The 16,505-nt window shown below is 39.0% G+C and overlaps 1 protein-coding gene across 1 annotated transcript in view; it reads right to left on the bottom strand.

Annotated features, from left to right (window-relative positions):
- The window catches only part of tcf12 (transcription factor 12), an 80,992-nt gene continuing 64,487 nt past the window's right edge, over window positions 1-16,505 (bottom strand). Inside the window, exons 13-21 of the mRNA XM_062422390.1 lie at window positions 12,874-12,961; window positions 8,801-8,874; window positions 6,784-6,855; window positions 6,096-6,287; window positions 3,236-3,347; window positions 2,958-3,120; window positions 1,705-1,949; window positions 1,058-1,211; window positions 1-543 (exon numbers count right to left, since the gene is read on the bottom strand). Coding sequence (XP_062278374.1) covers window positions 1,069-1,211; window positions 1,705-1,949; window positions 2,958-3,120; window positions 3,236-3,347; window positions 6,096-6,287; window positions 6,784-6,855; window positions 8,801-8,874; window positions 12,874-12,961 — 1,089 coding nt within the window. The 3' untranslated portion in view covers window positions 1-543; window positions 1,058-1,068. The remainder of the gene's footprint in view (window positions 544-1,057; window positions 1,212-1,704; window positions 1,950-2,957; window positions 3,121-3,235; window positions 3,348-6,095; window positions 6,288-6,783; window positions 6,856-8,800; window positions 8,875-12,873; window positions 12,962-16,505) is intronic.

Genomic DNA, 16,505 nt, shown 5'->3' with positions numbered 1-16,505 from the left:
CATGTTTTTCCCCTAATCTTGGACTCGCCATAGATTTACCAGGGTGAAGTGCTCAGTTTTAACGGTGACACTGGCAAACTATAGATTGACTGAAAAGCTGCATACTTCTCTTTGAAATTGCTTCACTTTCCCTTTAGACATACACTTTATAGCTCATTAACATAATAAATAGAAAAAAAAGAAACAGACAAACATAAACAATCGCTGTTACAATGCATTCGTCAATTCAGTTTAGGCACGAGGCAATTTCCACATACAATTGGAGGAGATTGCGAAGTCTCTGATTGTTCAGAAGCAACACACTTCTTGCAGATAGTGATATGTGCTGAAGGTTTTTTTTCTTTGTGGGGGAGAAATTTGTCACAGAGAGCTGGACGCTGGGCTCCTCTTCAATCTTAGGATTGGATTGTGTTAGTCTCGTGGTTTTGCTTCAAGTGGTCTGTCTCCTCCAATTGGTGACACAAACTGTGAGTCCTGTCTGTCACTGGGAAGCAAGGTCACCGACTCAAACGGGACAGAAATGGGATCTGGGATCACTTTGATCTGGAGAGAAGAAGAGAGTGGAGGTCAATAATCACACAAGATATAAAACGAATCTAATATTAATTTACATATAGAATCTATATTTCTATATAACTCAAGATAATACCAAATGATTCATTTTAAAGTATTGTTGTCATTTCTTTACATTTTTAAAGAAAATTCTCCTCATTCCATGAAGGTGGGTGAGGCTGAAACAATAAGTCGATTAATCCAATAAAAATCTATCAATAGAAAAATAATCAGCAACTATTTTGATAGCCCTAACCCTAACCCGATTAATTAATGAAGTCAATCAATGATCAAAAATCCCAAATATTGCCTGGTTCTATTCTAGCTTCTCCAATGTGAAGATTTGCTGCTATTTATTGTCATTTTATTTATTATATATTTGGGTTTTGTGCTGTATTTTAAAGACGACACCATAAACCAAACAATGAATCAAACAACTGAGTAAATAATCCTTTTATTTTACTTGATAAAGACAGTCAGTCAGTATCACTGAAGATGAGTGTACCTGTTGTCCACTCAGAGGTGGCCCATGGGGTTGGATGTGTCAGTCAGGCCTGGATGGACCCCTGTGTGGCCTTGTTGGGCTTCACCGGAGCCCCCGGACACCTTTTCCTCCTCCCTTCTCTTAAGGCAGGCTGCTTTGGGGTTCAGATTCCGCTCTGTGGGTTCAGACAGATTTCTCTCATTTCTTTGAACAATACCAATGACAGCTTAGATCTGTTCATTTCCATTTTATCAAACAACATCATGAGGTAAAGATTAAAATGAAGATGTATTTCTGTGAGTGGATGAAATATTAATATTCTCATGATAGTAAACGACAATATCATCAGCCAGTGTATTAAAACAATTTACATGGACAGCTTCCAAGCAGCTTCTCTGCAGCACTTTTTCTCTTCTTTATAATTCCCCCAAATTACAGGAAATACATATTAACAGTCTACTGTCAGCACTGGATTTTTCACACACACACACACACACACACACACACACACACACACACACACACACACACACACACACACACACACACACACACACACACACACACACACACAAGCCTATATATATTATGACCAACATTAAACATCAACCAAGAAATCAATATTAATTTGGTGTGATATTATCTTGACATTTATAACGTTTTCTGACCTCTAACTTGCTGTTCCAAGTTGAGTATGACGGCCACGGCCTGATGGAGGATGAGCAGTTTAGTCTGTGGCTTCTCGCTCTTCAGGTGCAGCTGGCACATGCGCCCCAGCTCTTTGAAGGCCTCGTTGATGTCTCGCACCCTTAGGCGTTCACGGGCATTGTTGGCCATCCTCCTCTCACGCTCACGCTCGGCCTTCTGCTCTGGGTTCAGGTCTTCGTCTTCGGTGATACTGTGAGAGATAGAACTGTTTTCAACGTAAATGAGCGTCTCAGAAACCAAGAAGCAGTAGAAGAAAAACACTTGTTACTGTCATTCTGACTCACAATTATCATATACTCATATGGTTAATGAAAAAAGAACGTGAAATCACAATCACAATTATACTGTATGATATCATACCCTCCCTCGTTATGAACCCACTACCTACACAAAATTATTCTTTTCATTTCTTATTGTTCTCTGAAACAATGTCATGGTTCTCAGCTCACAATTAACAACTGATATATAATTATGTCAACTTATTATTATAAGTGGCAAAGTATGTTATTAACAACAGCTTCACTTTGTAAAATAATAGCATTAATATCAATGTCGGTTTATTAATATATTTATAGCCAAATTATTATTTTATAATAACACTGGTTTAACTTTTGATGGGTGGCTTCATATTTCAGTCTCAACTTCTGTTAGATTAATAACAAGCACAAAGAGATGGTAACCATCCTTCATGTACCTGCTCCAATTAAAAATTATAATTGTTAACTGTGAGTTATTTTCTTTATTCATTTTTCTCACTGTCATTTTCTCTTTTATTTGTCATGAACATTTTGTCGCACTTGTGACAGATCTGTCACTGATGAAAATCCATCATGGTGTAAAACCTTTGAGTCGTGTTTCATGGTAATATCATGTTAATGTTCAAAATCATGTAATGGTAGTTAAAGTTGCATAAAAATCAACATATAACCGCTCAAATAATTTGAAACTGTAACATCATTTTGCACAGTCTGCACAATTGTATATCACTTATAAATCATCTCTAATGATGGTAAGTCCTTTACTCCTTGTTATCTGTAGTGCTACATCTTTAGAACATCAAAGCTAATTTCTAAAAGTTAAACCTACATGATCACTACTCAAGATTTAGGTTCAGAGAACTTGCAGTTCAAATAATTATTTTACTGAACCAAAACATCAATTGAAGGTAATAGTATTCTAAACCTTTAGGGTTGTGTATCAACCTGTTCTTTACCTTGTGCGTGTGCCGGTCCGAGGTGTCTTCATGTCTCTTTTGTCGCTCTCATCATCTGACTTGCCATCAGTGGAGAGGTTATCATTCATATCATCCTTGTCCTGTCTCTCCATCTTCAGCTCCAGGGCTGCAGCCACCTGCCCAACTAGGCCTGAAGCAAGACCTGTTGTACAAAACGTAAACACAGAGGTAAGATACCACACATAAACGGATACATGGCCATATTACGCCATGATAAACGTATAATAGAGTTCATACAACTGTGGGGAGCATCACACCTCTGAATGCCTCCACTTGGTGGTTGAGTTCTGCGCTGGATGTGGAGCCAGCACTCTGCAGGCCTCCATGGCTGCTGTTCAGACTGGCAGCATCATCAGCGTGGGCACCACCCTGCTGCAACACAGACAGGAAAGACATTGTCAAGAAAGGAAGCAGACATTCTCTTGAGATGGTACATAAAACAATACTTTAGAGCGAGAAACGTTCAGAGCTTAAAACGAAACAATGAAGTGTTTCTAAACAGAAAGAGTAACCTTCATAATCCATGACGAGAAGTTTTCAGAGAGAACTGTCGACCAGAGATCAAATGGTTTTAAAAACATTTTGTGAAAATTGTTCTGTGAAAACAAACTAAGAGATTTAGATAGATGAAATTCAGATTGCATACTTTCTGACAGCATGTACATTTAGAGATTTATCTATTCAAATTAAAAGCTATTTCTTGTAAAAAGGGCGCAAGTTCAAGGTCTAATGAGTCATTCACGTCTGTCCCTCCAAACACTGGGTGGTGCTTTGGTGATATGTGTCACAGCAGTGTGTTGTAGTGTACAACCAAGAGTAGGAAATAAGAGACACCTGTTTTCAAAAAAGGCACATCATGAAAACATCTTTATTTGTCCCTGTTTATGTAACAATACGCTCTCTACTCTCTGTTGTGACATTCTCCAGCTCAGCTCTCTTTAACCACAACTAAGAACACAACTTTTTGTCATGACTAAAATGAGACTGTGTTCAGTTTCAAAAGATGTCAAACTGAACCCTCTCCACATTTGGACATTTCCTTGTTTTTATGTCCACATTCATAACTGAAAACTCCCACCGTGTTGAACCACAAAGTCCCTCCTTCCTGAGGTTTACCACATGTTCTTGAGCTATTTGATTTCCCTTCTGAGAAGCAGGGAAGGGCAGGGAAAGCGTCACTGAGGGTGGAGGATATGTACCCCTTTTTCTTATGGAATGTGATCCTCAGTCACTGTTGGCCTCTGTTAACCCCGCTACTCCGGGACCCTCCCCTTCCTCAGCGCTACGCTAATCTTTGCTGTGCTCTCAACAGGTGTCCAAACAAGTCTTTGTCCGGAGGAGGAGGAGGGAAGCCGAGGCCCTGGCGAGAAAAGAACGCTGCCACTTTCATGGCTGGGCCTGATTACCATACAGCTGAGGACCTCTATTTGGGTGGAGGCCGCTGGTTCAGACACACGTTTCCAACTATTCAGATTTCCTGGGTTGTTAAAAAGAAGTGATGAAAAGGGGTGGAAGGGGGTAGAGGGTGGGGTGTCAGCCAGAGTAAAAAGCCTGTGGCTGTGCCGTGCCGAGGCTGGTGAGCCCTGTCTGAGGGGACCTCTTCCCACACAGGAAGTGCTGTGTTAGTGCAGACACAGTATGTTCTATCTCACAGTCGCAGTCGGTCAACATCACTGCCACAACCCCGCTCTCTGTAACAAATACATCAAACTGAGCTCTTCTGACAACCACAAAAGATTCTTGTTTAGGGACAAAACAACCTACTCTGCAAACCCAACAACTACAGCATCAGTATAAAACCACCATATGACAGAAAACACAATATTTTATATCAAATAATTTAACTGTATTTAAAAAATGTATGTTGGCAAATGAGACTGAAACCATAGATGGATGTAACAATTAGATTAGATTACAACTGATAGCTGGTACATACAAAATAATTTAGAAACCTAATTTATCAAGGAAATCAGTCCAAATCAAAACATGCTCACTTTCTGTTGCACTACATTTCAACTGGACATCAGAAATAATTATGTTTATTTAATGCATGTTTACATATGTGGGTACAAGTTATTTGCATGTGTGTGTTTTTGTCAGCTGGATGTCAGAGGAAAAATACTAAAAAGGGAAATGTTTATTTCTGCTGTTTCTTTTTTTTGGGGGGGAGGGGGGGGGGGGGTATTTAATAAAAAATGGGATATTTATTGGAATTTTTTTGTTTCTTGAATGAACAACTGAAGCTAAATTTGTGTCTTTATCTCTGAAAAACATTAAGATGCACAGCTTTACTTCTGGAAAACCAGGTAGATATCTGGCCTGGATCTAAAGTTAATATCTAATTAATAATATCTAATGTTAATTACAGCCAAATATAATTTCCATCACAGAACCATGACATTAAATAAATCAATCACTAACACATTTGTTAAATGACTGTATGTGTCAATGTCTGACTTTTCCTCCTATTATTTGCTTACTGTATCTTTCCAAAACCAGTCATCTGTCCTCTGAGGAATATTAGAGCTGATTCAGCATTGTTGGTTGTTTTCTTTTTTTTTATTGGGTGTGACCCAAATAATTTCCAAACACCTACGGATTACAGTTGGACAAGTCGCCCCACTTTAATTTCCACTGCAGATGTGTTCAAATCTCTTGGCTCTTTAAAATGGAATACGTCGGACAGAGGATGGGTGAACACATCATGATTTATACTGAGACCTGCATTCCCCTGTTTCTCAAGAGGCTGAGACTTTAACTCTAAAAAGAGTGCAACACACAAACACTTCCTACACCGAGGCACAACTTCACTCCATTACGCCTGTTTTCCTCATTTCTCTTTCACCCTTGTGTATAGAGTCGTTCTCTAGAGGAGGGTGAGTCTTACGCCAGCCATTACACTTATGGAAAATATGTCAGGGTAAATTCAACAGTTCTGTGAGGAAAATGTCTAGTTTTTACATGGCAGTGGATCTACTTTGAACAGGTGGTTGAGCCGTTGTGTGTTGTAAACTTCTTATAGGAATACACCAAATAAATATGTTTCCTCCCTCCTCAAATCCAAACACTTCATGCAATCCTGAGTACATAGAAAACTCTTCTGTGAAGTTCTCATACCATCGCTGCTGTCCGACTTGGAACCAATGCAGAGGCAGGGAAGTTTGCTCCAATGGCTGCTATTGGCCCATTTTGTGCCTGTCCCAGCAGACTGTGTATGTCGCTGGGCAGACTGGTGGTGGAGCCCACGGCATGGTTCCTCAGAACAAGGATTGCATCATCCAGTCTGTCCAGACGATCCTCCATTCGAGACTGGGAGCACCAGAGGGATTGTGGAGTGCAGGGTTATGGAGCGGGAGAAGAGAAGAAAAGAAAGGGAGAGCAGTTTAGTATATGCACATTAGGACAAAAATTGAAAACACTGATTGTATGGTGTGGACTTGAAAAGAAAAGAGAAAAAACCCATCTGAAACATAAGATAAAGGCAATTCAAATGCAAGATCAATCGAGCCATTTCAGCTTGAGTAGTAAAAGTCAACAATCACCCTTGTTAGTGTTAAACTGAATAGTAGACAGATGCACTGGAGTCACTTGGAGTGCTTCAACAATTAATTTAGACTTTAACATCTGCACCCAAGATTATAACTGCAAGCTGAAATGGCTAAGACAACATAATATGACATTATGGTAACAAAGGCAATAAAAATGAAGCTGCATTTCACTGTGAGGAGTCAAGCTTTTGTGAGAGAAAAGAAAATTGTGAAGATGTATGGAATGGATACGAGCTCTATCTGAAGGGCAGGAGTACCTCGCAGACATCCTTTAAGAAAGACATGGCATCCTGAAGATGCTCATGTAACTGCTGATGAACTCTGTTTTTCTGGCAACGTCAAATAAGAATAAGACAGGATTATGAAAAAAGATCAGTATCTGTATCTGTGAATACCAGAAATATACAGTGAATAATAGATTGTTTTGGAAAAGACACACACACACACACACACACACACACACACACACACACACACACACACACACACACACACACACATACAAAGTGCAGGATTTAGAAGGAAGCACACAGCTGCTGACCAGTCACTTTGTAAGGATGAAAATGTTTTGTTTGCACATTTTAATACCTCCTACTACAGTATTGGTTGTTTCTTCTACTTTTAACATGCTGGAGGTGTTACACAAAGTTCACATCCTCTGTATTATATTCACTACAGTTTTGTACCTCTAAACTCCAATACCGCCATTGAGTGAGAGAACTATCATGTATATAATTACTTTGCATTGTTTCATTTATTATATCCAGCTGTGCTCTTCAGTAAACCTGACTAACATGAAGCCATCGGCCACTTTAAAGGAATGGTTTGTGGATCATCAAAGCTGGCTGTTTTTCAGAAACGAATCCCGATAAGTATCAATGCTGTATGATTGGTCTCACAACTATCACTGTCCCAATCCATTAACAATACTAGCATGTTTAGACAGTTATTCATCAGTGCTTGTAGGAGTCCTGGGGCTTTCTGATTTCCCAAGTAGTTTCTGATGCAGTTACTTGGGAATTGTGATCAATGTTTTTATTTCTTGGCACAATCCTGAATATGTAATTATTTGAGTTTTTCTTCACTGACTCCCAGTGGAATAATTTCTTCATTAAAACTGTAATGGAAAAACTGTAATTTTTAACCACTGATGAGCTTCAATGGCTTGACGTTAGAGCATTCTTAAGGCCTGCTGTTATCCATTTTTACAGTTTTTCACTGAAAATATGCAGATTTTATGTCCCTTGCATCCAAACATTATAATTTTTTGCAACAAGAAGATACAGTTTACAGTAAATAAACAGGACCCATTTTGCAACAAGGCAGAATACGAAATGCTTCAAGTAATAGACAGTGAAAGGAAGAAACATTTTAAATAACAACCAATTGTAACAATTGTTAGTTTTTCCATCATATCCAATAGGTTCTCAAACAGCCTGCCAGATGACATCAGGCTAGACACATCTATCTGCCCTTTACATTTTTCCTATCACCACTTAAAATACCAAACCTACTAGTGTATTTCAATCGCAGTCAAAAGCTACTACCCTTTACATGTCTACTGTTTCTGGCAGAAGTCCAAGACTCTAAAAAATATAACATTGAATATGTAACAAATATCCATACTTTAAATGATGGAAATAGCAAATCCTACAGTATGGCTTCCAAGATCAGACCAGACCAGACAGCAAATAGCTTTTAACTATAGCAAACATGTCTGTGGGTTAATAACTGAGATTAATGGCAGTGGGAAAATGTGAAACTGAACACTAAGAAAATTATGTTTTTGAGCTTTGTTTTCACTATCTTGAAAGCTGAAAGGTTTGATTTTTTTAATAATTTTGTGCATATACTGTTAAGTACTATCTGTCTTTTTGCATTACATTAATAATGAAAAGCTGTTTGTACTTCTGTAATTTAATATTTTTATCATCAGGTAGTAGGCTTGATGAAAGTTGATCTGTGGCTCTGGTCGTATGGCAGCTAAGGAATCCGGGGGAAGTGGCTCAGCAAACAGCTGCCACCCCCACACCAAACCCATCCCCCAACTGTCATCCCCGTCTTGGCCCATGGAGTAGAGGACAGATGGCAAGACCCAAGGGACAGGTATTGTTCAGTTTGGTTATCCCTCGACCCCCGCCTTCTTCAGCAAAACATTTGTCAGACAGGAATCTGCCTGTAATGCTAGATCAGACCTTCATGGAGAACTTATCTAAAGTGAGCATCCATCATATTCTGTGCTCACTGGAGGACGGAGGCGGGCAGGGAGCTTACCAGGGAGTGAAGGGAGTTCTCGTAATTCGGAGAGGAGGGGGCCTGTCCACTAGCGCGGGGCCACTGGTTGGTACCTGACGAAAGAGAAAGAGATGTAGTATAGGTCAGTGTTAACAATCCTAAGATTGGCGCGCAGGTGGTCGAGTGGTTTAGAGCGCATGCCATGTACGCAGCAGACCCCGGTTCGATTCCCAGCCGGCGGACCTTTCTGCATGTCACACCCCCCTCTCTCTCCCGTAATTTCCTGTCTCTCTACTTTCAAATAAAGGCGTCTATGCCAGAGAAAATCTTTTAAAAAAAAAAACAATCCTAAGATTAACATGGCTGATAGCTGCATCCTGCTTCACTGTGTACACCTATACAATGGCGAACTGACACACACCGTAACATGCAGTCATAATACTGACATCCTGATTTTCTGGTGTGTTGTTGATCTATATGAGATATTTTTATCGTTCAGGGCTCAACTGCATTACTTCCTGATGTCTGGACTGCATCCTGACACATGAGCCAGCAGAGAGTTCGCTTAACGCCCACTTCCACCCTGAGATGCACACTGAAACTGCACATTAATAAGCAGCGTTAGGACAGGCTTCACAAAAATATGAGCACCGACAGATTTTCCTGCACAGGTTGATTCTCTAGAAACACATCTGAGTGATTAAAAATGCAGCGCGGTTGAACAGTGTTTCGGTTCATGGCCTTCATCAGGGCTTTTGATGCAGGCAACTTACCAACCATGTGTGTTCAATCAACTTCATACTCTTCCAGCTTGTGTTCCCTTGTTATCTTTCTCATTAGTTGTGTGTCAGTCAAACACCTATTTGAATGGTGATGTAGTGGCAGTCTCTCTTGAATCTGAGTACCATTGTTTCATTTTAATATTTAATAATAATAATTCCTAACCCTGACCCCCTACAACAGTCCTTTTTCCTTCTAAATGAAAAATCTTGCATTTCAATCACGTAATCTAAATATGGAGAAATTTACCATACTCAGGAGATATTATGATTTACCTTTGGCAAGCAAACATCGTCCATAGTGGATTTTGTACATTTTGCCTGAGCCAAATAGTTAATCTACAAGCCAGTACAGGAAAGCAAATCAAGCTGATTTGATCTGGTGTAAATTAGTGCAGAGGAAGAGGAATCCACATCTGCTCATCACATTTTCAGTTCCAGTGCCACATTTCTTTCTGGAGCACAATCATCCAAGTAACCTGCCTGCCACGTGAAACAGGAGGCACTGCATTATACAATCAAATAACCTTAATGGACTTTGACAATAATGACTCTTTCCAGGTTATTTACAGTATAGAGTGTCTGCAGGACTTTCCAGTTCAGGGCTCTCAGTGCTCTTCTGGTGTCTATTAAGGTGGAAAGCTGCCAAAGTCAGCCTACAGCCTAGTAAATGGAGTCTGCTGTAGCACAACTTACAGATGGATACTTTGTTTTGGTTATTTATCATTTAGGGTGATCCTAAAAACTAATTTAGCTGCTGTTTTCCACTTCTCATAATAACAAGGCAATGAAAAATACAGACCAGGCTGTGGGGAATCATTTATAGAGGGGCCTGGGGAATACTGACTGGGATCAAATTTTATTCACTCTTAAATTAAAGAGTAATTTAAAAGTTACAAAGTGCAGAATGACATTCAGAGATCCATCTGTATGTATTATTTTGAGTCCTATATGTTTGTTTTTACAAACAAGGCCAATGTGTTCACATCAAACACATACTAAACCACTGAGTGTAACACCAACAACATACCACATAAAACTAACACATATAAATTATATCTTCATTGAGTCCAGGAAATGGTTTAAAACATGGTTTTCCATCATTTCATCCAGTGAATGTCTCACTGCACGTCTGAAGTCTACATCTCTACACACAGTCTTAGAAAAAGCAGACTTTAATTGAGCACCTATTAAAAGTGACTTTGGGAGAGGAAATGAAAAAGCCTCTGTTCTGCCTCAGCTTCTCCCAGGTGAGTTAAACAGTAACTCCACGCAAACCTCTACTGACAGGAGGCTATGAAAAATTTGCCTGGGGCTCTGGTCCCTACGTGCACCAGAGAGAGCTAATTGAACAAACCAGTCTTGAGTAATGTGCTGCATATCAGTGTAATCCTTATGATGAATGGATTATGTACTTAACATCAACAGCAAGCCAACTTTTATGCCAACTTGTTTAAATGAATCATCATAAAAACTAAGATAAACATCACACTATTACAGTATCGTATTGGTGTCACAGTTTAATAGCATCTACTTCCAATTTCTGTTCATATTACATTATAATTAGTCATGAATGTGATTGGCATGTTGTACTGTAAATAGGGGAAGATGGGGGATCCCTATGTGAGTCTGTCATCAGCTGAGTCACAGCCGCCTTCCTTCACCCACTGGCATATAAACAAGACTTTTTGCAGTCTGGTCTGTCTGTGTGTCTGTGTGTCTGTGTGTCTGTGTGTGTGTGTGTGTGTGTGTGTGTGTGTGTGTGTTTGAGTGTGTGTTAGGGGGGAACAGCTGTCCATGGGGCAGGTCAACAGCAGTGGATGGGGGGGGGGGCATACGTAGGGACAGCTGTCGCCACTCCATTACCACACATGACACAACTGCCCGCTAAAACAACACACTGGGCCGTCCCTCACTGTCTCCCCTCTTTCGTTTTTCATGAGTCCTTCACTTCTGTCAACACATCTGACAACCTCCACATTCATCTTGTACATATCTCTTTTTACAGTGCTTTAAAAAATAGGATATTAGTATATTATATTTCTTTTTGGGCAATGCAGAATGATTTGGCTTTCTTTTTCTTCTTGTTGCACAATATAAATAAAATGCAGAGCGCAGTCTGTCTATTCTCAAAGTCAGACTATGATTAAAAAAAACACAGACTGCAAATCGCTTGTGTAACATTAAATCCACTCCCTAAAATTGTGTCTTGTTACAAATGAAGTGCAATAATCCACTATTATAAGCCAAAAAAAAAACTTGAATAACAGTTCTGCAAAAAACAAAATATGAAAAGCTTCTCTGCAGTGTAATTTAAAACCCCCTCAAACAAAATGTTCAAATGCTTAAGCAGCCCAAAGGCCACAACCTCAGGTCTTTTCATTTACTGTTAGTCCGGGGCTTGTCATTTTAATTTCCGTCACTCCAAAAAAATCAAATCTAAGCAATTTCTGAATGTTATTCCAACAGCACTTGTCAGCTACATCGAGATTTATGTAGATCCCCCCCCAAACTGGTCTGTGACATCACCGGAAGTCTATCTGAAGCAGCCATGAAAATAAAGCCCATGTTGAGGACTCAGGAATTGTTTTAAGGAGCAGGTGTGTTTTCCGACTCAGCAGAAACTTGTAACACTAATTTCAGGCTTGTAGTATAACTCATATCACATTGTGTGTATTCAGGTACTGTAGATAAAAAGCAGCCGGCAGCTTAATCTGGTTCAGAGCCTCTCTTCTCTTTGCTTGAGATTAATGTTTGTTGTACATGTTCCCTGACAAATACGTTTAATGAAATACAAATGACAATGCTTCCATGGCCATGCAGCCTTATCCCGGACTAAACTAAGCTTTCTTTTAGAGTGGATTAATGTAAAAATGGCATTAACTGCCCTGACACAGATAAAGTATGGAGGCACGGAGAATGAGTAGTGAGTGATTAGAGCGACTCTAAAACTAAAAGAGGTATTAAATTAAAGTTAGGGGAAACTTTCTACACTTAACTCTGCTTAGACTTTGATTAATCCAACAAATGCACCACATAGTAAAAGTAAATGATTAATTAAAGCCACATTCACGAAATCCTCCTAATTAGCTTGGATATTCCAGGTCAACGCCTAATTCTAATACAATCTGATGTCTGTCTGTCAGTGGCTCCTTTCACATAAAAAAGCCCTTAAAAAGTAGTTTTAGGGAAGCACATGCTCTATTCTACAATCGATGTGTGCTTTAGGTGCATATGAGGTGTGTATGAGATTAAAATCCAAGATTGGTGTTTTACCTGGCCTTCCAGACGGGGTGCCGGCAGCAGTCACCACGGTACCTGCTGAGGCAGCACCTGCTGTGGCAGTCAGAGGTGAAGGAGAACCCACAGGTGTCGACGGGTTGGATGGAAAACTACTGCTGGTGTGGTCAGGCGAGTAAATCTGTGGGAGAAAAGAGGAAGCAATAGATGCATGAAGGAGTGAGGGAGAAAGAGAGACAGAAAGAAAGATTCACCATTGATGCACCATCAGCAGCCTTAAATAAAAATAAAATATATATCACATGTTGCCTTTTTTTTATTTTTACAGCTGCTGCCATCTTCAAGCAAAAACTGTATCATCAATTATGGGGATTTTACTGCGATGGATCTCATAAAGATGCTCAGTGCATACATATGAGCCGTTAACAGTCATCTGTGCTCAGAGCACGGCCTTAACAAAATGAACCATAAACAATATTCACTTTGATGTCCTGTGCTCGTGTCTCGCTCTGTATCCACTCACGCAAGTCAGCCAGAAGTGAATGAAGATTAACGCCACCAGACAAATGTTATGTTCTGTTGCTGAATCAGGGCACTTGAATTGTAAAAACAGGAGCTGTATTTTCTTGTTTTATATGTAATACTTATTTTAACAGTATTGTATCTCTGTTTTTACTATTTTTAACCTCCTTTGTCTAAATATACTGATACAGGGATTAAAGACAGGCTGGATTATTTTGTATAAATTCTACTAATTTTGTTTTCTGTTTCTCTCTTAATATGTGACCCATACACAAAGCATTAACTCAATAACTCTCCAGCTAACTGTAGTTTTGGATGCATGACTCGTCTGTCAGTATATGGCACTAACATTGAGTTAATGATCAGGTAAACATGCTTCTGTTGGTATGGCAGGTCTTTTGACCGATTAGAAAAAGACTGAAATGCAATTCAGAATATAAATCTCAGAATAAATAGAACTGCACCAATATATTACAAATGATCTTGTTAATGCTTTAAGCAGTGTTAAATAGCAAAGTTATCACAATGATCATACCAGGATCAAGAGAAATCTATCTAAAATGGACACATTTTAATTATTTAATAAGCATGCATAAGTTATAGTCACACTCTGACGATGACGTACAATTGAGTAAGTTCCAATTAAAATATTACAAGACTAGAAAGTGAGTTTTCTGTTTCCTCAGTGTGCATTCAGTTGGCTAGTTAGTGCACATTTTGAAATAAAAATGACACATATCGAAACAGAAACTTTTTTACAGGAGCAGAGTGGTCTCAAGAAGAGCAGACGCCCAACCTGGAAACACTGTTAAGCCAACAACAGTAAATCTCAAGGGCTGCATTTCAGCATGCAGCCAGAGTCCAGTGTACAGTGAACCATACATCAAATTCGGGTATTATTCAACTATTTGTATATATTGTTACATTTGTGCATGTTCCTAAACTTTGTATAGAAATGTCTTTATGAAAAATATTATGGTGCTCTGCATGTTGCCAACTTTGATTTCGTTAGATTTCATTGCTACAATATAAGACAACTTGCAGTAAGTTCATTGCGTAGGTGCATTTCATGCAGGGTTACACTGAGGTCACTGAGTTTTAGTATGACATGTCAATCACAAGGGAACGGGGAGAATGCGTCTTCTTGATTTCCACTGGGATTTCATTTGTTTAAACAAATGCTGGATTAAAGCACAACCACAACCCTGATTTTTCCCCCCTTTAATAAGAGGATATTTTGCCATAATGGAACACGTCTCAGAGAACTCAGGGTATTAGGGGTGGATCCTGACTAATTAGCAGAGGAGAAAAAAAACCCAGCATATCCACAGAGATTTCTCTTCCAAGTTACGATCAAATTGAGCTTGCAGGAAACCTTTTGACTTCTATGGGGATGATAGAATGCACTCATGATTAATAATCTCCTTATTCAATCTTGATCTCTGGGCTTTGGTTTTTCAATCAACTTGGAGTATCAGGCTCGAGGTTTCATTAAAGTGTGTCACTGAGTGTGTAGGAGGAGGAATGCCTCTTTATGCTTTTCTATACTCTGAGAGCTCAGTGTTTTTCTCTGCTCAGCATTTTCACTCTCAGTCAAAAACTAAGGAGGATTAATAGTGTGGTCATCACTGTGTCAGAAGCCAATAAAGACTCAAAACAAATCTCCAAACATTTCTTAGATTCTCAAAAGCAATCTGCTTATAAGCGTGACTTCTGACCCAGTAATATATGACTTTCTATTCTTTTCACTCACTGGCTACTAACGCTGCATTCAAAGTGAAACATGGCTCATTTTACTGAAATAAATGAAGCTCCGCCTCATCATCAGTTACGCTCCCGCAGGCGGCATGGGGCCAATAAGCACGGCCAATTTAAAAGGGCGGAGAACAAAAGCTCTACAAAGGGGCGGCCCGTGGAGTTGAGCCACAGCAGTTATAAACTCCCCTGTGCCCCCACTCCATCTACCCACCCCCACCCCGTCCAACCGTGTCCATTTTTTTCCAGCTTTGTCATGCTAATAGAATTGAGTCTGCAAATATAAAGGACTTAATTTGTTATTACCATCACTAAACTCTCATTTTTTTGGATTCACACTAGTGAGAAAAATCCCTCCAAAAATTAAAGCTTTTGCAAGGATGTGTGAAATTAAACTTTTTCTATATCAAATACTAATATATAAATACACATATTATGTCTATGCAACATGTTAAACACCACTTAGAGAGATTTTGGTGAAATTGTGACAGATTGTTAAGACAGAGGCCCAATCTGGTACATTGGTAAAGCAGAAAAATGCAAATATTGTCCCTAAGAATGGATGTTACTCCAGCTGGACAGTATTGGGAACTGTACTGTAGGTACTACTAGATAATAAAAATTGTGATTACGTTACGTTAACTTTTAGATAAGTGCACTTTTCCACAGTTTTTGTCACTTATGTTTAATTCAAACATTTAATCCCTCTTCCTGTCTCTTTAATGTGTATCACAATTTTATAAGTATTTATTCCAGTATTCTTTTATCATATTGTCTCATTTTCATGAGGGAAACGATTTTTGTATCTATGTTAGAAAAATAATCCATTTAGCCATTGAACAGCAGATTATTAAATATTTTTGCTCACACTGTAACAATGCTATGACAGACCTAAGTCATCATTACCCATACTCTAGACTGAATCTAAAAACAACCCACAATCTATTAGTCAGTGATGATCAGTCAAACCTCAAGAAAAAAATGTCTGTGATATACAAATAATCAAATAGTTTGTGTGACACATAACAAGATGTCACAGATATCCAGAGCTGGTTTTCCAAAGTGCAGTGTAAACCACTGGCTTTAAGAGTATTTTTATGTACAATTCCCTTTCTTGAATACTCTTACTTTAAACCCACAATTATCTATTAGGCTTAAGCCCAAAAACAACTACAAACATGTCCTCTGGGCATTTTTAATCAGCATTCAGTATAGCACTTAATTCCCTGCATGATTACTGAGGTCATCTTCTTTAGAGACAGAAGCGGACCATTATGTGATTATGTGCAGAAAAATCAAAAATGATTTGAGTGTATAGATGCACAGAAGTTCGACTTGAGGAGAAAGATTTGTTTAACTGAAATCAAATGCTTAAGCTGTATTGATGCTACCAAGAAAACGATTTGATAGTGAATGAATTTATATCATAGACATGATCACTCACTTAC

Source organism: Scomber scombrus, chromosome 1 (assembly GCF_963691925.1).
Source record: "Scomber scombrus chromosome 1, fScoSco1.1, whole genome shotgun sequence".
Lineage (NCBI taxonomy): Eukaryota > Metazoa > Chordata > Actinopteri > Scombriformes > Scombridae > Scomber > Scomber scombrus.
Note: the sequence above shows the minus strand (reverse complement) of the source record. Positions and strands in the feature narration are given on the sequence as shown.